We start from the raw sequence: 25,477 nt of genomic DNA, 5'->3' as shown, positions 1-25,477 counted from the left end.
ACAATTTTTTGTAATCGTTTTCATCAAGTTTAGTTTGAGTACAAAGTGGACACGGATGGGCTTTGCATTTGGAGGTGATTTCCTGTTATCCGTTGTTTTTATTCAACATGCCATTCCAAGTTTAATCATTGCGTACTTGATCTTAATGTTAATATTTATGGTGAAAGTTGTTGGAAGATTTTATTTTGGGCAAAGGGGGGAGAGGGGTGAGGGAGGGGTGGATCGGGGTGCACTCAAATAATCGAGTATACTGTTCTTAAACACGTTTTATTTTCCAAATCTCACAAACAATTCATAATCATACATTAATAATCAAATGTAAAATGAGAATAGAAAGTGTTAAAAAAGAAAAAGTTAAATTGATTCACAGAGATCATTTGTTTTAATTAACCAGCATTTAATTAAATATTATCATGCAAATTAAGTAAATGATGTTATTGTAATATTAATGAGGATTTATTGAAAAGTAAAATGGAAATGTTTCAACGTTTCCGACACAGAGTGCAGTCCCATTATGAAGAATGCTCCAAATGATTTTTTTGTTAAATGACAAACAGCACTTTGAGAAACAATCACTCATTTCAAGAACGGTTAATTGTAGAATTAAAATATTGTTAAAACAACGAGAGAGAGATTGTGGAGTGCTATTTTCGCTGAATGGGAATTGCTAGTTCATTGATGCAAGGTGACTATTGTGTTATTATTTTGGGAGTGACGTCATCGTAATATGTTGACGTCACTGGGAGGGGCCATTTTGGTCAGGTGAGGGAGGGGGGTGGGGTCAAGGTATAACCAATATTTTGACACAGCCATGAATGAGTTCATGGGATTCATTAACATGGGATAACAACTCGAATGTATATAGAGAGAACGACAAGTTATTTCATCTTTTTTTTTTTATACTTTAATCAACAATTATATTTTCACAAAGATCTGACGTGTCATGACACACATTCACTCTGCCCCACCTCATAGCCCTTCCCCCAACCACAACCCCAGGCTTTCAACCCAGGTACTTCAGATTTAATCCAACAAGAACACAGGCCTGAAAAAGAGAAAAGGTTGTTGGGTGGTACCCAAAGTTTAATGCATCCTTAAGGCAAATTATTCGTTATTCAAAGTATTCCTCCTGGTGAATGAGCTTGAAGGAGAATCTCCTTCCATCTTTGTTTTCCAAACCAGTGTGATATCACACTTACGTTTCCTTCCTTATACATGGGTGATGGGTATACCAAATGTAATATAACTACGAAAATAGTCACGTGCATGCTTCTGGTCTAAATTATCATTTCTCCATCAGATAGGTTTCTATAAAGAATACTGCCACCCCCCCCCCCACCCATGCCTCACCCCCAACCAAAAACACCCTCCCCTCCACACTACAACCTCTCACTCGGTCTTTGTGTATCTTTTGGGAATATCAGGCTTGTGGGAATGTCAGACATTTGGGAATGTCACCACACCCTCTCACGCATCCCCCTGACTCCCAGGGTCGTCAAAAGTTGACACAGGGTTTTATTGAGCGATTTGGAGCGTTGACATGTAACCAACTGCAGTTACTCAAACAAACACGAATCGAGTTGAACAGATAATTTCTTCTTCTTCAGCCTCTTTGTGTGCATCACGTGGATGTTCAGTTGCATCATTTGCCTCGACTGTGCTATTGATGATTAATCCTCCCTGAAGGTTAAAGTCATCATATGGAATTGTTCAGTTGCTGCAGATAACTCACCTGGCTCTTCGCATCGGACACCATCGGATCTTTAATGTCAACTGACCAATTCTGGTGGACGGGATGCCCAGTTAACATGCATCTGATGGACCGTACAGACATTGAAGCGCCTCTCCCTGCGTGTGAAAAACCAGGAGGACATTTTAGAGCAGGGTCAGGATTCGAACCCAGACTGGACAGCCTATCAGCCAGATCATGTTGTCAAATCACCGGATCACTCACGATATGTGGATTTGCAGAACGATTGGACGTCAGCATTGGAAGTGTGCAAACGATCGTTCATCGTCACTTGAAATTCAGGAGGATTCACGCAAGATGTGCTGCAGCGGACGTGGACTCCACCAGACCTCAAACGATTCGTGAACTCGTGTGGAGATGGCTTTGGGAGTGGGATTGTCCAACAGAGTTGGGTCCAATGTAAAATTTTCGAGCAGCTTCTCAAGAAGGTGCGAATTCTTTCTTCCGGTCTCTCTTACGATATCAATGAAGATATCGATTTGTAAATTTAAGCACTTTCAGTGCGTTAAATAAAAGATGGATGAAAGAGAAGACCCATTGCATCCAAAAAAGACGCGATCAAAACTGTTGGAGAATTTTAGGTCCTTCCGTGATGACCAGTCTGGAGTTGGCGTTGGAAACTAGTTTTGCGATGTAGTTGGACAAGAGAGATTATGACTAACGGTGAGGACTAAAAGGATGAGGACACACTGCAAAAAGGAAGTAAAATGGTTGAGTTAGGAAAGGTTAATGGAGGTAATAAATATCTGAGACAGGATGATAGGTAACACAAGATGGCAGTGCACCGCTTCCTTGAATCCCTGAAATGAATATTGGGAAATAATTCGTTCAGGTCAGGTCTGGGAGCATGCGCAAGAGCAGCACGTCACTGGGTCCACTTTTCGCCGGTACTCCAGGGGTCTCCGTCTGGCCATCTCCCAGGCCGATGCCTGGCCCATCTCCATCTCTTTGAGATACTGATCAACCTGCTGCAACTAAGAGGCACGTGGATGGCCCGTTGGCCTCCCTCCACGAACGAGGCTCCCTCGTTGAGAGAATCTCAGCATCAGCAAAACGAGCCACACGTCAATACAGTCATAGCTGATACTAACAAACTATACAGGTAACAAATCTCATTTGAGTCTGTCTCAGCAACTGTTTGTTGGACACAAAGTCTGATCAGTGATAGCCAAGGATTCTCCAAAAAGACATGGTACCGAAGGATTGAAGTCTCCATCTCACGTCTCTGGTCAGAGTCCAAGTCTCGCATCCGTAGAGCAAGACTGTAAGCACCATGGGCTTAAAGACTTTGACTTTCGTCTTCCTGCAGAGATAATGACAGCACTACACCTCATGATCCAGTGAATCCATGACTCCCCAGGCCCGACCCAGATATCTATTGACCTCTGTCTCACAACATATCACTGGCAAGGTAAATGAATCTCTCTGTGACCTCAACATCCGAGCCACAAACAGGAACAGACAAGAAGGCAGCATCCAAGATGTCATTGAAAGCCTGGATCTTAGTATTGTCCCAGGAAACCCATAAACCCAGCAGCTCTGACTCCTCAATCAGTGCCACAGATCCCCCCCTCCACCACCCCCACCCCAATAACTATATCCAGAGTCTCTGCAAAGATGACTGCATCATCTGCGAAATCAAGGTCAGAGATCCTGACATTCCCAAATGATGCACTGTACCTTAATCTCTCCAATATCTTCCCCAAAATACAGTCCATACAAGCACTGCAAAGTGTGGGGGCCAGTACACACCCCTGACTAACTCCAGTAACAAATGAAAATAAGTTAGGGATGGAACCAGCATTCCTCACAGCACTCTCTGTACCAGAGCACAGTTCAGAAATGAAATGAAAAACCCAAAGAAATCTGAAAACCCACTCAGTGGGAGAACGTCCTGTGCAGCTGCTCCTTCGCAGGGCAGCTCACTTAATGATGAGATTGGGGCAAAGCCTTCGGTAACCCCACTCTTTGACGATAGGAGGAAAACCATGGGGTAACCTTCCCGGGTCAGATTGGGTTGTGTGTGTCTGGGTGGTACAGAGGTGTCATGCACCAGACGGTGGTCTCCTTGGGTTAATCTGAGTAGGTCCCTTTGGGTGCGTGCCTGGAATGTCCCAGCCCGAAGAGAGGATGATAACCTGTCTCCGTTAATATTTGAGCTCAATCATTTGAACATTGGCATTGCAGCACTCACTGAGGTTCGGAGACCGGATAGTGGCGAGATCATGGCGTGTGGTTACATCTACTATTGGTCTGGTCACTCTGATGGTTATCATGCCCAAGGAGTTGCTGTAGCTGTGTCCAGTAAGCTGACTCCAATGATAAATTGAAGTAACACCGGTCAATGAGCATATTATGAGGCTAAGGAGGGTGGTGGTCTCTTGACAGAGGAGTCCGAAGTGAAGACCCACTGGGCCGGTTACTTTGAGCGCCTGTACAAAACTGATCCACCAGCTGTTGAGTTGGATGTCAGGGGTGTTACTATCCCTATTGCTGACCCTCCAATCAACTGTGATCCACCTTTGTTTGTGTAAGCACAGGCTGCGGTGAACTGGTTGAAATGGGGTAAAGCTCCTGGGATTTGTGACATCCATGCTGAACTTCTCAAGGCTGGTGGAAATGTTGTACTTATGTCATTGCATGCAGTTCTGTGCTCTGCTTGGAATACAGGCATCATCCGAATTGACTGGAAGAGGGGCCTTGTTGTTCCTCTTTGGAAAGGGAAGAGTGATTGCCAAGACTGCAACAACTACCGACGAGTGACACTGCTCCCTGAGCCCGTTGAGGTCATTGCTCGAATAATTCCTGATCGGATTCACCACCATCTGTTTGAGCACCAGTGCCCTCCATGTTTGAGTCAGGCTTTACACCAAAGAGGTCAACGATTGACTGTATCCTTGCCCTTCAGGTCCTCACAAAATGCAGACAAGAGTTTCGGCAGGGGCTGCTTGCAGTCGATGTTGATATCTGCAAAGCATTTGATTCAGTAAATCGGGATGCCCTCCAGAAAATTATTGGTCTTCGTGGGGTACCACCAAAACTGATCAATATGATACCTGAACTATACTCTGGTACTGAGAGTGCTGTGAGATGTGGTGATACCATCTCCGACTTATTTGTAGTTGTTACTGGAGTTTATTCGGGGTGTGCACTGGCCCCGCACTTTTCAGTGCTTGTATGGACTAGATTCGGGGGAGGATGTTGGAGAGAACAAGCTGCGGTGCATCGTTTGGGAATGTCAAGATCTCTGAACTTGATTTCGCAGATGATGCAGTCATCTTTGCGGAGACTCGATATCCTTTTGGGGGCCCTCGCGGTGCTGAATGAGAAGTCAGAGCCACTGGGATTATGGGTTTCCTGGGTCAAAACTAAGATCCAGGCTTTCAATGACATCTTGGATGCTGCTATGTTGTCTGTACCTGTTTGTGGTGAGGACGTTGAGGTCATGGAGAGATTCACTTACCGTGGCAGTGATATTCATGTCACTGCTCGCTGTGAGCCAGAGGTCAATAGATGTCATGGTCAGGACTGGGGAGTCATGGATTCACTGAATCATGGGATGTGGCGCTGTCCTTTCCTGTGCAGGACGATGAAAGTTCGCGTCTTCAGGTCCTTGATGCTTCCAGTCATTCTCTACAGATGTGAGACCTTGACTCTGACCAGGGATCTGAGACAGAGACTTAATTCCTTTGGTACCAGGTCTCTTTGGAGAATCCTTGGCTGTCGCTGGTCGGACTTTGTGTCCAACAAGCGGTTGCTGAGAGAGACTCAAATGAGATTTGTTACCTGCATAGTCTGTGAGTTTTAGCTGCGGCTGTATGGACATGTGGCTCATTTTCCTGATGCTGATCCTGCTCACCAGATTCTCCAAGTGAGGGAGCCTCGTGAGTGGAGGATGCCAATGGGCTGACCACTTGCCCTTTGGTTGCAGCAGATTGAAAAGCATCTCAATCTGATGGGGATGGGCCAGCCATCTGCCTGGGGAATGGTCAGACGGAGTCCCGTCGAGTACTGGCAGATGGTGGACGCAGCAATGAGCTGCTCCACGCATGCTCCCGTACCTGACCTGACCTGGCACATGAAGACCGCGAATCCTCCAAAGGACATCCCAATTCACTGAATTGAACACTTTGCAGAGATCAACATCGGCTGAAAGCAGCCCCTGCCGAAACTCTCGACTGCATTTGGTGAGGACCTGAATAGCAAGGATATGGTCAATCGTTGACCTGTTTGGTGTAAATTCTGACTGCTCTGGGTGACCTGCAGATGAGCTTGCTCAAGCTATATACCAAGGAAATAGGAGAATGCCCAGACTGGAGCTGGCTTTGGAGGCCTGCTTTGCTTTGTGATTGGCCAGGAGAGGTCATGACTGATGGTGAGGCTGAGGAATGTGTGTCCTGGTTGAGGACTTGTTTGGCAGCGTCCTGCGATGGAATTGTGACCTGCCCTCGGATAACGGTCACAAACGTTTATGTATGAGGTCACAAGTGGCTTGCTGCCCCCAGAAAGGTGAAGAAAAACAACATGAGACGGCTTGAGGCTGCAAATCTCTCAAAGCTGGAAATCTGACGTATCCCTCTGTGCCACAAAATCCTAAACCAATTTGCAGTTTCCCAAAATATCAACTTAATAGCCCACAGTTAATTTTGCAACAGGGACGTTTCATGGCCAGCAATTTGCATATTACCTTTACTATCCATGACAAGTCGTCGATAACCCTCAATTTCAATAAATTGAAATGAATGAACACTTCTTAGTGTATGCTATGACAAGACTACCATGAACAAAAAACACAACAATACCTGCTCACTCTGAAGAAGAGGAGAAATTATTTTCACTCCCTTTAAGTCTGGCAACGGAATTCCTTGCTTGAGTCGATCTGTGGAGAGCACCCAGAATTGATGCAGAATCCATTTTCTGTGTGATTCACTGATTCAATGAATGATGAAACAGAACTACAAGGGCACTTGGTGGAGCGCATACCTCTGCACACAATGACTGATCCACGAGAACATGTATTGGACCCAACAGATTGTTGAAATATCATGCAAAATATATCGTTTTTGGCCTCTCAATCACTTTAAAATAAATTAAACAATTCTTGCATTTGGCTCTGGATTCAGCTCTTCACCAAAATGGAAACAATTCGTCCTCGTCACACCCCCAAACCCATCCACCAAGTTTTGTCTGAATCCGTGAACAACTTTTTGAGATGTCCAGCACACAAACAAACAGACAGATAGACAGGGGTGAAAACATAACCTCCTTCTACCTTCGGTGGTGGAGGTAAATATTGACATTCCTTTGTACGACATGCATCCTCACCATTTAATTTTGGCAGAACTGATGATTGGAAGATGACACGAACGCCCATTTGAATCAATGGAATCTATCAAGCAAACAGAGTGGAAGCAAAAATGGAAATAAATAACAGAAGAAAGAAGAACAGCAATCAGAATAATGACGGTTAGGAAATGATTTTCACGCAGGTGCATTCGGCAACATGACACATTAATGAAAAAAAAAAATGTACATGTGTAAAATGCAGCTGATAATGGTGAAGACGACAAACTTTTTTCAACAAAATCTAAAAGATTCGTCCTTGTCACACACCTAATATGTTCACCAGGTTTTGTCACAATCCAACAATACATTTTTGAGTATCCTGTTCACAGATAAAACATGCAGGCAGATAAATAGACAAACAGGAGTGAAAACATTACCTCGATCCACCTTTGGTGGTAGAGGTAGCAAGTAAAACAATCAAACGCACAAACTAAACAAACAAACAACAGACACACACAATCAATCAAATGCACAAACAATCAATTAAGCAAACAAACATACAAACACACTCGTGAAAAATCACTCATAGAGTGACACTTGGCGAAACACAACGTCACTCGGTATGAGCACTACATGGTACACATTTACAATGAGTGCATACCTCCACCAGGCTGAACAATTTACAATTTGTATGCCACTGATATATGTCAGATTTGTATGTCAGATCTGAATCCGGACCTTAATCAAAATCGACTCAGCTTGTTCTTGTCACCGAACCAACTCATCCACAACTTTTTTTTTTTTTTTTTTTTTTTAGATATCATCCTGTACAAAGTTTTTGACCCCATCTATAAACGGTGAAGAATCACTTTAAAAATGTTCATATCCGTATATGGATTCGAATCTTCACTAAAATTGAATCAACCCTTCGTCCTTGCATTCCCAACCTGCGCACCAAGTTTCATTTGAATCGGTCAACAACTTTTTGAGATATCGTGCAATATATCGGTTTAGCCTTTTATCTCAATGATGAAGATTAAATTCTCGATTCACTTGAAAATTTCTCGGATCCGGATCTTCACCAAAATCGAATCAATTACTCCTTGTCACATACCCAACATGTCCTCCCAAGTTTCGTCCAAATCCATCCCTAACCTTTTTGAGATATTGTGCGATATATCGTTTTTGGGCCGATCTCTCAATGGTGAAGAATCACTTAAAAAAATTCTTAGATCCGGATCCGGATTCAGATCTTCACCAAAATTAAGTATTGCTGTCCTTGGCCGTTCACCTACATGCACAAAATATTTCAAAACGATTGCTTGAAAACTGTGTCCAAAAATCATGTAACAGACAGACAGACAGAGACATGCTACAGACCAACATAATTAGTAAAAAAAAAAAATTCGCCAAATAACAAGTAAAACACACACACACACACACACACACACACACACACACACACACACACACACACACACGGCACTCAATATAGCACGTACCTCCGCCAGGCTGAACAGTTTGCATTTTGTATCTCGTAAATAGGCCGGATCTGCATCCAGACCTGAACCAACAAAATATAACGGCTTGTTCTGGTCAGTCATTCACCAAGTTTTATCATAACTCATCCGCAACAATTTGAAATACAGTATTATGCTATACTGTATATGTATATCTTTTTTGGCCCCATCTCTCAATGGTAAAGATCCACTTCGAAAATTAAAAAAAAAACTCCGATCCGGATCCGGATCTTCACCAAAATTGAATCAATTCTTCCTTGTCACACACCCAACCTCTCCACTAAATTTAATCCAAATCCATCTAAAACTTTGTGAGGTATCCTGTTCACAGAGAGACAAGTAGACAAACAATCAAGTTATGGTGAGAATGACTTGTAAGAAAACTCCTGCCTCCGGTGGATTCAACTTACGGGTAAACTTCCAACGGTTGAGTTGAGTTCTTTCATTGACAAACTGTGAAAGATAAAGCAGCACGTTTGGTTACAACACAGAACCTGAAATTTAAAGTTTCTTTGGAAGGATAAAAATGTAAATCGGTGATTGTTGAAAATCGCTTACTTTTCGAGGTCTAAAACACCCTTCAGCTTGGAATCTGCAAAGGCCAACTTGACACCCATTGTTGCATTCTAAGGGTAACAAAATATAATGGTTGGAGAAATAAAAATAGGACCACTGTACCTGTACCTTATCTGGGTCCTGGCCTAATGGTGTAACCCAAATTTGGTAGCATTCTGACTGGTAGGTCCGGTAAGAAAGGTTTTTGAAGGAATTTATGCGATTTTCCCCAAAATTTACAAAATCCACCATTTTGACACACTTCCGGTCACATGATCGGCATGACTTCAGCAATTTAACATACCTACCCCTGGCCTAATGTTGTATTCCAAATTCGGTAGTATTCTGCCTGGTCGATCTGGAGCAGATTTTGGAAGGAATTTGCGAGACCGTTATTTTGACATACTTCCGGTCACGTGATTAGTATGGTCCTTGCAATTTAACATCAGGACCATGTCCTAATGTTGTAACCCAAATTTGGTAGCATTCTGACTGGTGGTCTGGAGAAGAAGATTTTTGTAGGAATTTACGCACTTTTCCCAATAATTGACTAAGTCGGCCATTTGGACATTTCCAATCAAGTGATCAGTATGGCCTCTGCAATTTAGCATCCCTACCTTTGCCTAATGTTGTAACTCAAATTTCATAGCATTCTGACTGCTGTGTCTGGAGAAGATTTTTGAAGAAATTTACTAAGTCGGCCATTTTAACTTACTTTCAGTCATGTGACTGGAACGAGTTTTGCAATTCCTCTTACCAGTTAGGAGAGGAACGTTGCTGCCAAATTTCAGTGGGATCAGCGCAGCGGTTTGGTCGGAGAAGTCAAAATAGGACATGGGTGGACAATGCGCAATGACAATACCTTATCTGGAATTTAAATTCCAGATAAGCTAAAAATTGGACATCTTTTTCTCTGAAACCGATCAGTGAAAAAACATTAAAACTTGGCATGTCATCAACTCCCCATGTAGGTCATGTGGAGGTGGGTCGGTTCGTTCAGTTTCGTTGTGCAGATCACCAATCTCAACGAAATTCACCCTGTACATTCATGAGAACACACCATTGAAATTCCTACTTGATTCCATGTGCACAAGTTGACACACCAACAGTTATTACCGTTTGAAGTTACCTCCGTGAAGTGGGCGAGGCATGCTTGTAATCGCGGAGGATACGACCAGGAAACAACAAATCAAGATGGCGGCGCCCATGGTTGTCATGTGATTGAGTGATTTTTGGTCTTTCAACAACCAAATATGCGTTGTTTCACACTTGGGCGGGGAGGATGATGAGAAAGTGACACAATTCACAGATAAGAGCTGGCGTAAGGTATGCGAGTGTGCGAAGGCTTGGTGCGACGCCACAGATAGTGAAACTATCAACAAATGCCGTTTGCTGGCTGATCAAATATTGAAACTGCTGCCAATGACTGATCCTCCTGCGGATGCCGGCTGTCACCGGTTCTGCTATGCGTCGTTTTGCAACAAGGATCAGATAAAACGTACTGAAGCCAGGAAAAGGAAATCAGAAGCCAGCACTACTGCAGTTTCTGCTAGAGCCAGTGAGGTGGTGGGTGGACGAGAAGAAGAGGGTCACTCATACCACAAAATACGTAGAAAATCCCTCAGAACCTCTGTGGAAAGGGGGGCTGGCAAATCAGCTGGTGTACTGCCAAGAATTTGTATCATATGCCAGAAAAAGACAAATTGATCCGTGTCAAAGGAAAATCTCAACGTGATCAGTTGTCCCTGGCAGAAACACAGGATGGAGGAAAGCTGAGGGAAACTGCTGAGCAGAGGAGAGATGAACGTGATGTGAGAATAATGACAACTATAAAGGATAAAGACTGTGTGGCGCTGGCAGTTTGTTATCACCATAAATATTATTAAGAGTATGTGAATGACACATACCACAGACAGAGTGAAAGTAAACTCCAAACTCAGAAAGTGAACAATGACTCAACATTTGACATTTTCTGTGATAAAGTAATCCAGGTAAGACTCATTGATGGAAAGCAATCTATACATATGAAGAAGTTGTGTGAGATGTTCAATAACCTACTCAGAGTATGCGAAGGTCAGGATAAGGCCAACTACCAGGCAACAAGACTGAAGAAAAGACTGCAGGAACGGTGGTACCCAGACATGATTTTCTATCGTCCACCAAAAATGTCTGAGAGCGAAGTGGTGTACATGAAGGACATTGATATTGGTTCCATTGCTCAGGCTGCTGTTGTAGACAGTAGCTACACAACAGAAACAGAGTCAACTACAGAGGATGAAGCCAGCCAGGGTCCACAGCAGGGTGACACAGACCTCAATTTACATGTTCTATACTCGGGAGCACTCATGGTGAGGGATGACCTGAACAAACACCAAAGTGTGGACATTACATGGCCAATACTTGCTCCTGACTTCGACATTTCAAATGCTGAAAGAGCCATCCCTGTTGCATTGTACAACCTTGTTGCATGGATAGCGGGCCTGTCAGACGAGCTAACCCTGGAGAAATTTGTGGAACTCTCACGGCATATTCATCTGAAAATGCTCTCTGTTCTTCAAGACGTTTCTATAGCATCAAGGGGTCAGACGTTTACTCCGAAGTCCTCTGCATTGGGCCTGACTGTGAAACATTGGACTTGTTCTACTCGACTGTTAGGACTGCTCAACAAGCTTGGGCATTGTGTCTCAGTCAGTACAACACAGGCGTTGGAAACTGCTTTGGCACTGTTGCAGATTGATCAGGAGGGAAAACTGCCCTCAAACTGCCTCAGAAATGTACCGACAATATTTGTGCACGATAACATCGATTTCAGTGAGGAGACCCTCACCGGTCATGGGACCACTCACCACACCAATGGATTGATGATACAAGACGCACCCTCTGAGCCGATTCAGCATGCTCGTCCAGTGACTCCAATTAGCCGTCGTCAGCGGTCATTAGTTGGTAACACGCCACCCATTCTCAAGTATGGTGGCGGGAAGAGGCAAGGGACCACATCCTTTTACAGTTGTGACATTGACATCATCCGTCACAAGAGGACGGACTATCGCTGGATGTGCTCTATTACACAATGAAAACGGTCAAGAAAACGGACGGGCGGTTGCCGACATGGACTGGGTACAACACCCTCCTTCGTCGGGATGAAGAGTTGACCAAGTCAGCCATCATCTACCTTCCCGTGATCGAGGCATCACCCACGGAACTGGACACCGTTTACACGGTGCTACACCAAAGCATCGATATGGCTGATAAACTGCAACGTGAAGAAGTAGTTCTAATCTTCGACTTTGCGATCGACAGTAAAGTGCAGGAGATTCGTTGGTTGCACCCGGAGTTGACAGAAAGGTTGGTAATTCGTCTCGGCGAATTCCACCAACTCATGAGCTTCCGAGGCGTGATCGGCAAAAGATTCAGAGACGCAGGTCTGCAAGACCTCATAATAGAGTCTGGCATTGTTGCTCAGCGTTCTGCAAATTCAGTAATAAACGGCCACCACTATAACAGGAGTCTGCGCTGTCACAAGCTCGTCTACAAAGCACGAGGAAGACGATACTTCCAGGCCTTCATGGACTCCCTCGCAGAGGAGACGCGTGTGCGATTCGAGAGGTGTATAGAGCGTCTCCAGGAAACGTTTCCGTCTCCGTTGTTCGAACAGTTACTGTCATCGGAAGAGGTCTCGGAAATGTTCACACGCTGCAGCGACTTCAGAAAGCAGCAATGTACAGCGAGCAAAACATTCACATTCTGGTGCTCATACTTGGAAATGGTGGAGCTGGCACTAGAGCTTATACGGACAACTCGTACTTCGAACTGGCCGAAACACCTTGCGATCAAGAGAGCATCAATGACTTGGTACTTTGTGTACGATCACCTAAACTATGCAAGGTACTTACCCATTTACTGGCTGGGAATGACCAGGCGAGAGCACTCCCACTCAGACACCTATCAAGCGTTCATGGACGGCAAATGGACTGCCCAACGGCATACTCGTTATGGATTTAGTAGTGTTGCGTGTGATCAGATGATAGAGCGGACTTTAAATAGGGACAGCAAGACCAGTGTAGGCATCGTTGGTTACACTCAGAAAAGCACAACTGTGAAGAAGTGGATCCTGTCCCAACCAGAACGTGCGGAAATCGCAAGGAAATGTGAGTCCATGGCGGGTATCCACAACGAGCCCCGAACGAGAAAGTATTTGGATGTGTCGAGCTCGAAGAAGAACGAAGCAGTGGTGGTACAAGTGATGGACACAGTACTTCAAATGATTAACCCTTTCTCCAGTGCTCACCTTGAACTCGTCAATATTGGTTCAGGTGTCATCGCACCACCAGCCACTTCCGCGGACTTGATGAACGCGTATGTCAAGGGAGAGAATGCTGTTGTGCAATTCATGCGTGATCGGCTTCTCTCGGGCGAGGTCCCATTCTTCAGTCCGATTTCGAAGGCCAAATTGGCAACTTTCTTGAAGGCGCGAGGCAAGTCGGCGACTCCCCACCAGCAGACGCCGAAGGTTGAAATTGCGAGTGAACGTCGTCTTTTCACACGACTGCTGTTGATTGGCGAGAAAAGCAATGTAACACTCCACGATCTGCTCGCGTACCCACTGGCGAACATATTGTTACGAATTTGGAATGCGATTGCACACAACATACAGGTTCCTTTAGTCAGCTATGTCGATAAGTGCTTGTTCCCTCGATAGCTCACCCTCCATTGTTTAAATGTTTAGAAATCGATTAGATGCGCTGCGGATCGATTTAATAGTTAGGGAACGAACAATGGAGACGTCTCTCCCCCTCTTCTGCGAAGAGGAAGAAGAGCCCTTCCGTCCCGTGATTCATGACGTCAACAACTCCCTCCCACCCATGGTTGAGCTGGGGATGGATCACGAGGGCATGAGTCATGCCGGGCGCGGGGGAGGGGAGGGGGCGGAGAAGGATAAGAGTAGATCCTTTCTTTGTTCGTGTTCGGAGTTGAGGGCTGCGTCGTTCAGCAGACCTTCGGGTCCTGTTTGGCTTGGGTTTGGGTTGAGGCCTTCGGAAGCTTTTTGCTTCTGCAGAGGAGTTGTTCAGCAGAGCTTCGGGTCCTGCTTGGCTCGGTAGGCTTTTTGGAGAGCTGTTTTGTTTGGAAGAAAGTTGAGCCGGTTGCTCGGCTCAAGCTGCGAATGGTGGCTTCTTCTTCTTCTTCTTGGTTCGTGGAGCTCTTTGTTTTCCGTTTGGTTCCCAGCTTGGTGCGACTCATCGACCTCTTCTTGCAGGTGGTTCCTCAGGGAAGCGACGCATCGACGGGAAGGATCAGCGCCTCGACTCACCAGCACATGTTGAGAAGCGCGGGAGGATTCGCTGGAGCTCAGGAAGGATCGCGGCTCACGGCGATTGGGTCCGGCTCACTCTCGCTGGAGCCCGGGTCCGAACAACTTGAAGAACACACGAGGTGCAGAGGTTCGAGATAGGGTCTGGGTTTCAGCTCACCTGTCCTCCGAGCTGGAGCCCGTTATTAAAGGCCTCAGCCACCATTTCTTGGGTGTGTGTGCGTACGTGTGTCTGTGGGCCTGTCTAATAAGCAGGAAATTGTTAAGTGTTTTGTGTGCTGTAAATCTTTGCATTGCATTTCGTAAAGTCGGTATAGTTCTGCTCTTACGTGCTTCCAGAGTTCCCCATTATTATTAATAAATACCCCAATTGTTAAATGTTTTCAGCTCGTCGCCTCGATTCTTTCCTTGACTGAGCATTTCGTGTGTTGGGAGTTAGAAAGCTGTTGGTTTGCCATAAAAGGGGGACATTTGGACCGACGGTTCTCGGCGATTAACCTGCTCGGAATCGCGCACGGGAAGGCTCGCCTCGGCGGTTTGTTCCGTACGAGTTCCGTCGAGGGTGGAATAACCTGGTAGTTTATCACGTGGGTATTCAGGTAAATTGAAGATTGGCAATCGACCCTACCCCACGTGATCTGCCCATTGGCGTATTTCGGTTCTTGTACAAAGACCCGTCGACTCGGACTTATCCGGGCAGTGATCTATATTCCGGGTGATTGGTCGGGCCGACTCGACTTGCGGCTCCGTCAGAGTGGTCGATTGGCGGCCGACCACCGGACGCAACAATATCTTTCCTGCTGGCATCCGGTGATAGTTCGATTGCGAAGACGGACAAAGCCAAACTCCGCAACCATATACTGAAACTGTGGCCCGATTGCCGTGTGGACGCTCGGCCTATCCAAGGTGCAACGATTGTGGATGGAATGGCCGTTATTGAGGCGATAAAGGCTGGTTCACTGCATAACACTTTCGGCAAACTGGAAGAGATGGCGCTGAACATCGTAGTGGCCAAAGAACGACATAACCAATCTTCGAGACTGGACGTGGTGTTTGATACTTACCCAAGTATCAGCATCAAGTGCCTGGAGCACGCCAGACGAGCGGGCAGGGCGGGCGATCTTGAGGTATGAACCATCTACAGACGTGATCAAGCCCTTCCAAAACAGTGGGCCAATTATCTCCTGAGCGGAGCCAACAAGGAGGCGTTGATAGAGTTCATCGTCGAATCGTGGACGAGAAACATCTCTCCATCAAAACTGGGTGACATGCTGTTGTACGTCAGTCATGCCGGCAAATGTGAGAAAATCGAGGCGTCGAATGGTGTCATGACTGTGTCATCAGTACCTGAACTTGAATGTGACCATGACGAAGCTGACACAAAGCTCCTGCTACATGCCGCTCACGCGGGACAGAATGAAGAGTCTGTGCGCATAGAGAGTTTCGACACCGATGTGTTTGTGTTGGCATTGGCTCACTCAAAGTCGATTCGGGCGCAAAATTCCCATCTGGTCACAGGAAGTCCCAAGGACATTATCGTCGTTGACATTAGGAAGCTGAGTAATGCCCTGGAAAGTTCTGTCTGCGATGCGTTGATAAGTTTGCACAATTTCACGGGAAGTGATGCCACCAGTGCATTCCACAGTAAGGGCGAAACAAGCCCATTTGACTTGATGATGAAGGGTCCCCATCTCATCACCTGTTTCAGGAGAATTGGTGGAGAATTCACGTGAGATCAGAATATCATTCACAACCTGGAACAATTCGTCTGTGCCATGTACAATCAGCTGACCATGAAGAGTGTGGATGAGGCTCGCTCCAAGCTATTCTGCAGCCAGTCGCTGGGAGAACAGAAGTTGCCGCCGACAAGCGACGCTCTGATGCTGCATTGCAAAAGAGTGAACTCTCAGTCTGCGATCCACCACCGCGCGACTGAGAGGTTTATAGAAGCCCCTTCTCCTACATTTCACGGATGGATGGAACGCAACGGAGCACTGACTGACTGGCTGAGCAAACCACCAGCACCGAAGGAACTGTTAGATGTGACGAAATGTAATTGCAAGAAGACGAAATGTGAGACCAACCAGTGTTCTTGCCGGTCAAAAGGACTGTCCTGCGCAGAGTGCTGTGGGTGTCAAAACTGCGCCAACGATGAACAGACCCGTGCAGAAATGGAACTTATGGATGATGAAAGAAATGGATGATGAATGCAGAACTGACGATGATTCCGACGACGAACTGTGAATGTGGGTGTCACACTGCTTTTGCTGTGGTAATCTACTACACAGTAGTATTCAGATTGGTTAGCATGTAATAGTGGACTTGAGTTTTGTAATAACAGCAGTCAAGAGCCAAGTTCAGCAACTGCTCCAGAGCAAGAAATACTGGAGTTCTAATACAGTAATCTTCTTGTGGCGGTTCTACTTTTCATCAGGCTGAGTCGCGTAATTTGATTTAATCCGCAATAGCGAATGTAACCGTCTTTAGTAGGCGCTGTGACTGCCTTTAATCGTCAATGTAACTACCTTTAATAGTCAGTGTTGCTGCCTTTTAAGCAAAAAGTTGCCTTGGTCAACTTGAAGGCCTGTCTGGTGAGTCCAGACGTTTTCGGCCGGTAAAAATATGTAACTGCTTCGGTTTACGACCTTTAATAACAGTGAATAGGGCTCTGTTTTAACATATTGTATCATTTTAACACCTCACAAGAGTTTTCTTTGACGTACATATCAGTCTGACCTTGATTCTTCATTTCTGTGTCAAAATCGTGCTTTATTGTTCGGTGTATCTTTAATTGTCAAAAATGACCAATTGTGTCACATCCTCGACGTGGAAACAAGTGGATTTGGACTCAGCGTCTAAAATTCTTTCAGTATGCCAAATTTCATTCAGATTGGTGATCTGCACAATGAAAATCATTTTCTGAAGGTAATAGCGAGTACCTCCACATGGTCTAATGGGGTATATAGCCTGACAACGATGAATCTTCAGTGAAGTGGTTGAATTGGTTGAATTGGTTGAATCAAAATCCTTATCCATAAAATCTGAAACTTCATATCTCTGATCTATGACCCGATGTGAGTGAAGAATTAAATATAACATCATCGGTAACGTCGTCTGGTGGCCATATTGGATTGAAAATAAAAATGTAAAAATATCTTCTTCTGAACCATTTTACAGATCGATGCAAAACTTCATACATAAGATGGACTTGCCATGGGGAATATAGTTTCAATGTTTTTTTTTTTTTTAATATGGACCTTCATTGATGCAATCTCACCTTCATGTGCACAAAAGTGGTTGCTAAATATCCAATAAGTAATTAGTTAATAGCAATGTATGTGACATAATAGGGTGCAAGGACGATACGGGTATATAGGCAATAATAGCAGCGGACCATAACAGTGGCGTGTTCTGTTCGCGTCGACAAGTGCCCTTCTCGTTGCAATTGTGTTGGCAATATCCTTACTTCAGTGTAGATACAAGAAAAATGGTTGAGGCTTATTCATTGTAAAATTTTCATGACAATTGCAAGGGCTAATCGCTTGGCCAATCCTTAACATTGGATCACAGTGAGGAGGTCTTTGGCTCATCAAGCTTTTGGTATATTCAATTAAATCCCAAGATGTTATCTCTGGACACAATGCATGACTTTCTCTCAGCTGTATTAATTTACTTTCAAACAACAATTTGGAGCAGAGGTGCATGCCATCCGAACCATGCCTGATGTCACAGCAGTTGTGGGGGCTGCACCAAATGAGCAGTGCAAGCAATTCAAGGAGCATTTCAGTCCTTGCCGAGTGACATGGAGGTGAAAATTAAATGCTTGCACTTGCAGTATAATACAGTGCAAATTAAATGTTTCAAGGGTGGTCAGTACCACCTTAATTTAAATCAATTGAATTGAATGTTGAGTACTATCGATGATGAAAGTGGGTGGGATAGGTTAATAAGTTGTGCAAAGAGGCTGTAAGGCCTCTTTTTATACATGACTAGGAAATACTGTTGAGAATCTGGAAGCCTTGAGCACACAACATACAGGTCCTATAGAATAGTTATATCGGTAAGTATGTGTTTATAGTTAGGGTCCCCGTCCCTAATCTAATGGGTGAATAAATGTACTTGCGCTGTGAGTTACTTTGATAGTCAGGGTTTTCTTTCATTTTTACACCACTCATAACTACGACAACGCCAGCATCACCTTCACCTTGCTCTGACCGAGGCCATTACCTACGTGTGTGTCAGCACGTACCTGGGCAGAGCCCATGCAGAATGCAGTTCCTCTGGCTGTTTGCAGAGATGCCAACTTTTGGAAATCAGAATTAGGGAGGATTTTCAACTGACACCAAATAATGTGCGCGAAGCGCACATCTCGAGCGCGGAGCACTCGACCCTTGCGGCGGGGTCCAGGGCCCGCCTTAGGGCCCTGGAAGCTCTGGGGTTCTAGACGCTCTCTCGTGCCCTCTGAGCCCTATTTTGGAGCATTTAACATGTTAAGAATTCCCACTTTTTGAACAAAAAAAGGGGAAAATTGTGCACTTTTTAATGTTACATGTATGTTAATATTAGTAAGTTAGGGGACAATCAAAGATTAACAAAAAGCACAAAAGAAGCAATATTTTTCTTACCTTACTGGCTGGTACTACTGCTGCTTGCTTTTTCCATGGCAGCTTTGCTGAGTGACAGCTGTGTGGCTCTTTTAGCCCTTCTGATTATGTCTTTGCTGTATTCTCTCTGGTAGCAAGGGGTGCTATGAGCTAGTTTTTCAATTAAGAGAGCTTCCAGGGTTTTGACACTCAAATTGGGACGAAATTCAGTATGATTCTTCCGTACAAGACTGAGTGCCCGGTCACATGATGCGTTCGAATGAGGAATGACCAAGATTCCCTTCATCACTTTGCTCAAATTAGGATACTTCTTGGCACCAGTGCAGGGATCTGTGAGCTGTGAAATCTGATGCCACTGCTCATCCACTCTCACTGTCTCAGTAGCAATTGTAGCTATGGAGGCGTCTGCCTGGTAGTGAGCGAATTCACTCTCAAGACTGTCTATGTCACTATCACCGCCACTGAACAGACAGGGGAATTTCTTGATGAAAAACTCAACACAGTCAAACCCCACTTCTTGGTGTAGCTTAACATCCAGCACCTGAGCATGCTTGGCTAATTCATCATCTGGCGGCCAGGTTTTAAAGATGTAATTGCAGGCTTTCACATAATATGAGCGAACTGCACTGAAGAAACCTTGGATGTCTGACCCACTCAGAGTGAAGGTGGATTTCTTGAGACTCCTTTGTTCCCTTATATACAGTTTGGCATCGTTCCCAATCATGAGGTCCTCATCATTCTTCTGATGATTTCTGTCAGAGAAGGGTACATTTACCAGAGGAACCGATGACACCGATGGTTTCAAAAACCGTACGAAGATATCTTTCAGAAGACCATTCAATTCTCCGTGCAGGAGATGAATACAGGGTTCGTCTCTTTGGAGCAGAAGACTCTTCTCAAAAAGCTTGTTAGCATATCGAAGGAAGAAACAATAGAGTTTTGTTTGTGGAGACAAGAACATCCTGTTGACACGTTTTTCTCTAGATTCCTGCACAGTGTTTGAGGAAGATGCGCTTTTAGTTGTAGAACTCGTAGTACACTTAGCCGCAGGGCGATCACACTTGCGTTTACTGCCAGCAGAAGAGGTCAGACTCGTAGTACCAGATCCAATTTTACGTTTGAGTAGAGAGCTTGAGGTAGGTGCAGCCAAGGAAGAAGACCTCCGATTCGAAGGTTTTGCTGAGCTTCTATCAAGTGATTTGGCAAAAACAGAACTTAACTTGGGTCCTTCTTTGCCTGTAGATTGGACTATCACAGTCTTTCTCGACTCTGAAGGGATCTGCTTTGTAGATGAACGTGATGAAGGGCCGGTGATGCTACCTGCTCTCAGCATTGGTTTTGGTGCTGTCCCTGCTGTCTTCTTCGCAGCAGATACTGCAGTGGTAGTGGTGAATGCTGCTCCACTAGTGCTTGATCCTGCAGTGCCAGTACTGGCAGTAGATACAGTGCCGTCCTTCTTGCTCGTTGTTAGAGTCTTGGCTACAGTTGGTTGCATTTTTCTTCGTACTTCTTCTTTGAAGAAGAGGCGAAGTGGCTCCCACTGTTCAATCAGCCTGTCTAGGCACTGACCAAGGGACAGCCACCTTGTTGCGACATGCTTCAGAATCTTGTGTGTCGGGGCATCACAGAGTTCTTGCAGTGCTTTCACTCCTTTGACGCGTTTACTATTTTGTCCAAGTAGTAGTAAATATCGATGAGAAAGTCATCTAATTCAATGGGTAAGGACTGAGCCGCCTTCTTGGCCGTATTGTGCATCATATGGGAAGGGCATCCCATGATGCAGCACTCTGGATTTTGTTTGTGGATATAAGCAGCGACTCCTTTGTGCTTGCCCACCATGACAGAGGCATTATCAGCACAAAAGGAAACACAATTTCCCCACGGAATTTTCCTGTCACTGAACTCATGATCAAGCAGTTTGAAAATGTTTTCTCCAGTGGAATCTTGTTTGCACGCAGGCAAACTTAGCAAACCTTGCTTCACAATCCGTAGCACTGTTGTCATAGTACGAAATCAGGACAGGATATAGCTGGGCCTCACCACTGTCATTGCTACCGTCTGTAGCTAGGCTAAATGGAGCTAGTCTAGCAATATCGGCAATAGATGAAGCAGTAACATTTGACAACTCACCAATTACACTGGTCAACAACAAATTTGTTGTCTGCATTTTTAAGCTGATTTAGGACGAATCTGATGCGCTGAATCCAAAACTCACATTAGTTTTGTTCAATCAGGTCAAGTTTTTGAGATATGGCCACATGTCGTTTTACATTTTGTTCACATGTACGCATGTGTGGAGCATTTTAGAAGAAGTTGGTGGGGTAAAATGTCATGTCAAATAATTGTTTTGATTGGAAATAATTATTTTAATGACAAGAAGTATTCAGGTACGATAGTTCTAGGTGATTATGTCGAAAAGGGATCAGTTTGAAGTCATAAAACCTCAAAATCTTCCAAAAATTGGTGAGGCAAAGCATAAAGTTCGTGGATCAAAACTAAAGTTAATGGGGCAGATTTTGTAATAATGTGATACAAAAAAGTTGTATTTCTTGAAATAACGAACTCTGAAGAATGTACAATACCTACATGCGCCAATTTATGACATGCGCTTCTGCTCAAGCTTGGAGTGCCACAGTACGAACCCAAAGATTGGAGACTGTTCATTGACAGCAGCAAGCGATCACTGAAATGTGTTCTGCTACACAACGGCAACCAGTTTGCCTCTGTACCCATCGCTCACTTGACTACACTGAAGGAGAAGTATGAAGCGGTGAAGTACGTGCTGGAGAAAATTGGTTATGATCAGCATCAGTGGTTTATTTGTGTTGACCTGAAGATGGTGAACTTTTTGTTGGGACAACAGTCTGGCTTCACCAAGTACCCTTGTTTTCTGTGCATGTGGGATAGTAGGGACCGTGCTCAGCATTACACGAAGAAGGACTGGCCTGTGCGGGAGGAATTGGTGCCATGCAAAGAAAGGAACGTCATCAACGACCCTCTGGTGGACAGAGACAGAATACTCTTCCCACCGCTGCACATCAAGCTCGGCTTAATCAAGCAGTTCACCAAGGCTCTGGACAAAGATGGTGACTGCTTCACTTACTCTGTGCCAGGCTTTCCAGGATTGACCATGGAGAAGTTGAAAGCTGGCATCTTTGATGGTTCTCAGATCCGTCAGCTCATCAGAGATCCAGAGTTCAAAAACTCAATGAACGTGGAACTGGAAGCGTGGAAGACATTTGTTTTGGTAGTGAAGAACTTTCTTGGCAACAATAAGGCCAGAAACTACGCAGAACTTGTCAACAACATGCTGACTGCTTTCAGAAACCTGGGCTGCAACATGAGCATCAAGATGCACTACCTATTTTCACATATGAACCGGTTTCCTGAGAACCTGGGTTCAATGAGTGACGAGCAGAGAGAGATTCCATCAGGACATGAAGGAGATGGAGACCAGGTATCAGGGTCGCTGGGACGCAGTCATGATGGCTGACTACTGTTGGAATCTGAAGAGAGACCTCCCTGCCGCTGAACATTCCAGGAGTTCGAAGAAACGGAAGTTCAAGCCCTGAAGTTTGAACAGTGGTGACGCAACATGCAATTTACTTGTACTTACCTTTATCAATGCCCACCATTCAGATGACAGTAATCGATGTTTCTATCATGTAATCAATAAATGTTGTTGGCAAAACATTTTTTTTCTTAAAAACATGTTTAGGATGATATGTGTTGACAAAAATCAGCTTGGTAATGCCACAAAATGTAATTGATTTTGTCACAAGATCTGATTTTTTCAAATCAACTTTGCACAAAAACCTGACCTGATGTTGATGGATGCCAGAGAAACGGATGCCATTTCCTGATTCAGCAGTGCCAGAATACCCTAATTCACTTGTAGAAATCTAGACAACATTCAGAAAGTAAAAAATTGTTGACCAGTGTTCTTTTTTCTTCTTTGTTCTTGTTCTTTTTTTTTTTTTTTTTTTGCTTTTTTTTTTTTTTTTTTTTTTTTGTTCTTGCACATCTTGCACATCTTGCAAGTTTTTGTTCTTGCACATCCATACTTTGAAGCAACTTTTGAATCTGGAAACATCTTTTGAAATAGAGGTCCAGCATGATCTGAGACTGATATGGGCAAGTTATGTTCCACAATAAATCCACTAAAGAGAAGTTCCGCTCGGGTAACATCCTCTTCCTCGCTTGTCCCTTGTTTGGTGAAATAATTCAGAAGTGTACCGGTACTCGTGCTCGAAGATCTCTCCTTTGCAATGTCTGTGTGCCGTTTGCTTCCAACGTGCTTCCGAATATCATCGCGACCTCCGTGCTCAACTGAAATATCAACGCTGCATACTGGACAATACGCATGATGAATTCCTCTTTCAGACTTTCGAATACACGGGTATTGGAGACTGTATTCGGTCTTGCACTTCTGAGACCATTTCTTGGTCTTCGTAAGCTTCTTTTCTGCCATTTCGTAATCAACATCGAGGGCTTGAAGCATCGGTAACTTCGAAGTCGATGTTCCACAGCTGCAGCGCGACTCGTAGAACTCTAGCGGCTGTTAAACACCGCACGGTGGTCGCGACCGCCGGGCTGGTACGGGGCCCAGCTGCATGCAGTGAGCGTATCGCATGCATATACACTGTGCATACATACCGCATGCACTGTATTGCACACATACCGCATGCACTAAATCTCAGTGCATGATCGCATAAGCGAGATCCAGACCCAATGTTTCGCTGCTCCTCATTTGAATTTGCAATTTTTTACGTACAATTTGGTAGCAGCGAACGTTATGGAGTTACCACATGCTATACGTAGCAGACGATGCTTTTCATTCAATTCTCATACTAGTACATTCTGATTAGTGAACAGTGCAAAAATATCAAAATTTCGGGAGGATAAGGATAGTGATCGTAAGGGCGGGAGTTTGGGTGAATTTTCGGAAGCCTCCCGATGAAATCGGGAGGGTTGGCATTGCTGTGTTTGGTGGGCGGAGCCCACGCAGAATAATATCCCTCTGCCTGTTTGGTGGGCGAGTTCAATAAGGAGCCTCGCGGCGGCCCTCGACCAATCAGCGTGCTACGGGTGGGGTGACCGCCGCTCAGCCAATCAGATCCCGCGACAGGGAGAAAAGGGTCCGCGTGACATCACCACGCCCCCGGGTCAATCGACGGACTTGACGTGCGTTTTGGCCAATGACAGGGCGACGAGAAATTCTGCATGCCAAAACCGTCCAGTAAGGGAGAGCGGGCAGAGTGGAGGCGTCCCCCCCCCCACCCCCCGAAACAGGGTGAATAAGGGTGCGGCACGTTCGGACCGAGATCCTCTTCCGCTCTCTTCCTCCTCTTTCTCCTTATGACCGAGAGCTTGGGCTTCAGAGATCTTATCCCACACCAGAGCCGTAAGGGTTGCGCACCGTGTCTCGGTCGGCAAACACCAAGAGCTCGAGATTCAGAGATCCGGCCGCCACAAGAACCGCTAGGGGTGCGCGCTGTCTCCCCGAAGGATACAGAGAAGAGGTTTGGTTTCCAGGGGGCCGAGCGGAGCTGAGGAGGCTGATCGCGGCTCGTCGGTGTCTGGATTAGGCTCGCCTCTCGCTGGTGCCCGGTTCGAATCAGCACGAAGACCACACGAGGTGGACAGGTCCGAGGCAGAATCTGGTCTTCAGCTTGCCTTCCCTCTGAGCTGGAGGCCTCAATAAAGACCACTTTGGGTCCGTTTCTTTTGTGCGTGCGTGCGTGTGTGCGTGTGCGTGTGCGTGTGTGTGTGTGTGTGTGCGTGTGTGTAGCGCCAGTCTCGTAAGTAATAAATTGTATAAGTGCCTTGCTGTACATACGTGCCTCTCTTAATTCGGATAACTCTGCTTCTTGCGTGCCCCCATGCCCCATTATAAATAAACCCATGTGTTAAATGTATCGGTTCGTTTTTGTGTTTCTTTTATTGGTTTAACACGGTGCGTGTTGGAGAATTAGCCAGGCTGTTGCCGCTGTAAAGGGACATTTGGACCGACGAAAGCTCGGTGACCGTCCGCTCGGGTCGCACACGGTTCGAATACGCTAGCGGCTCGTTCAGTACAAGCGCCATTGAAGGTGAATTTCCCTGGTAGATAGACGACGTGGGTATTTAGGTAAATTGAAATTGGCAATCGACCCTACCCCACATGGTCGACCTATTGGCGAACTTCGGTCCGATAAGGGACCCGTTGGCTCTGGAGTTATCCGGGGTGACGACTTATACATTCCGGGTGATCGGTGGAGCCGACTCTACTGCTCCATCTCGCGGTCGTGCTCGTCGCCGATACCCGGCCCTGCAACAATACCACCCATTGCTTCACAGACGGAAATACCAAGAGACAGAGGAAAGAAAAAGAGGTGGGGAGAGATGGGTGGGGGAGGGGGAGAGGGAGAGATAGGGGTGAGAGGAGAGACAGACAGAAAAAGAGAGAGGGGGT

At 45.3% G+C, this 25,477-nt stretch overlaps 1 protein-coding gene across 2 annotated transcripts in view; it reads right to left on the bottom strand.

The window, feature by feature from the left end:
- Nucleotides 1-238: 238 nt before the first annotated feature.
- LOC147023797 (bactericidal permeability-increasing protein-like) overlaps nt 239-25,477 on the bottom strand; it is a 63,812-nt gene continuing 38,573 nt past the window's right edge. Inside the window, exons 10-14 of one of the 2 annotated variants that reach the window (XM_085889603.1) lie at nt 9,115-9,182; nt 8,967-9,009; nt 7,076-7,139; nt 6,553-6,629; nt 239-1,045 (exon numbers count right to left, since the gene is read on the bottom strand). In XM_085889603.1, the coding sequence (XP_085745729.1) occupies nt 1,004-1,045; nt 6,553-6,629; nt 7,076-7,139; nt 8,967-9,009; nt 9,115-9,182 (294 nt within the window). In that variant the 3' untranslated portion in view covers nt 239-1,003. The remainder of the gene's footprint in view (nt 1,046-6,552; nt 6,630-7,075; nt 7,140-8,966; nt 9,010-9,114; nt 9,183-25,477) is intronic. The other variant, XM_085889602.1, reaches the window with a different exon arrangement.

Source organism: Eptatretus burgeri, chromosome 7 (genome assembly GCF_056783735.1).
Source record: "Eptatretus burgeri isolate ZD-2024b chromosome 7, Ebu_testis_v1, whole genome shotgun sequence".
Taxonomy (NCBI): domain Eukaryota; kingdom Metazoa; phylum Chordata; class Myxini; order Myxiniformes; family Myxinidae; genus Eptatretus; species Eptatretus burgeri.
This window is presented reverse-complemented; position numbering and strand designations above follow the sequence as displayed.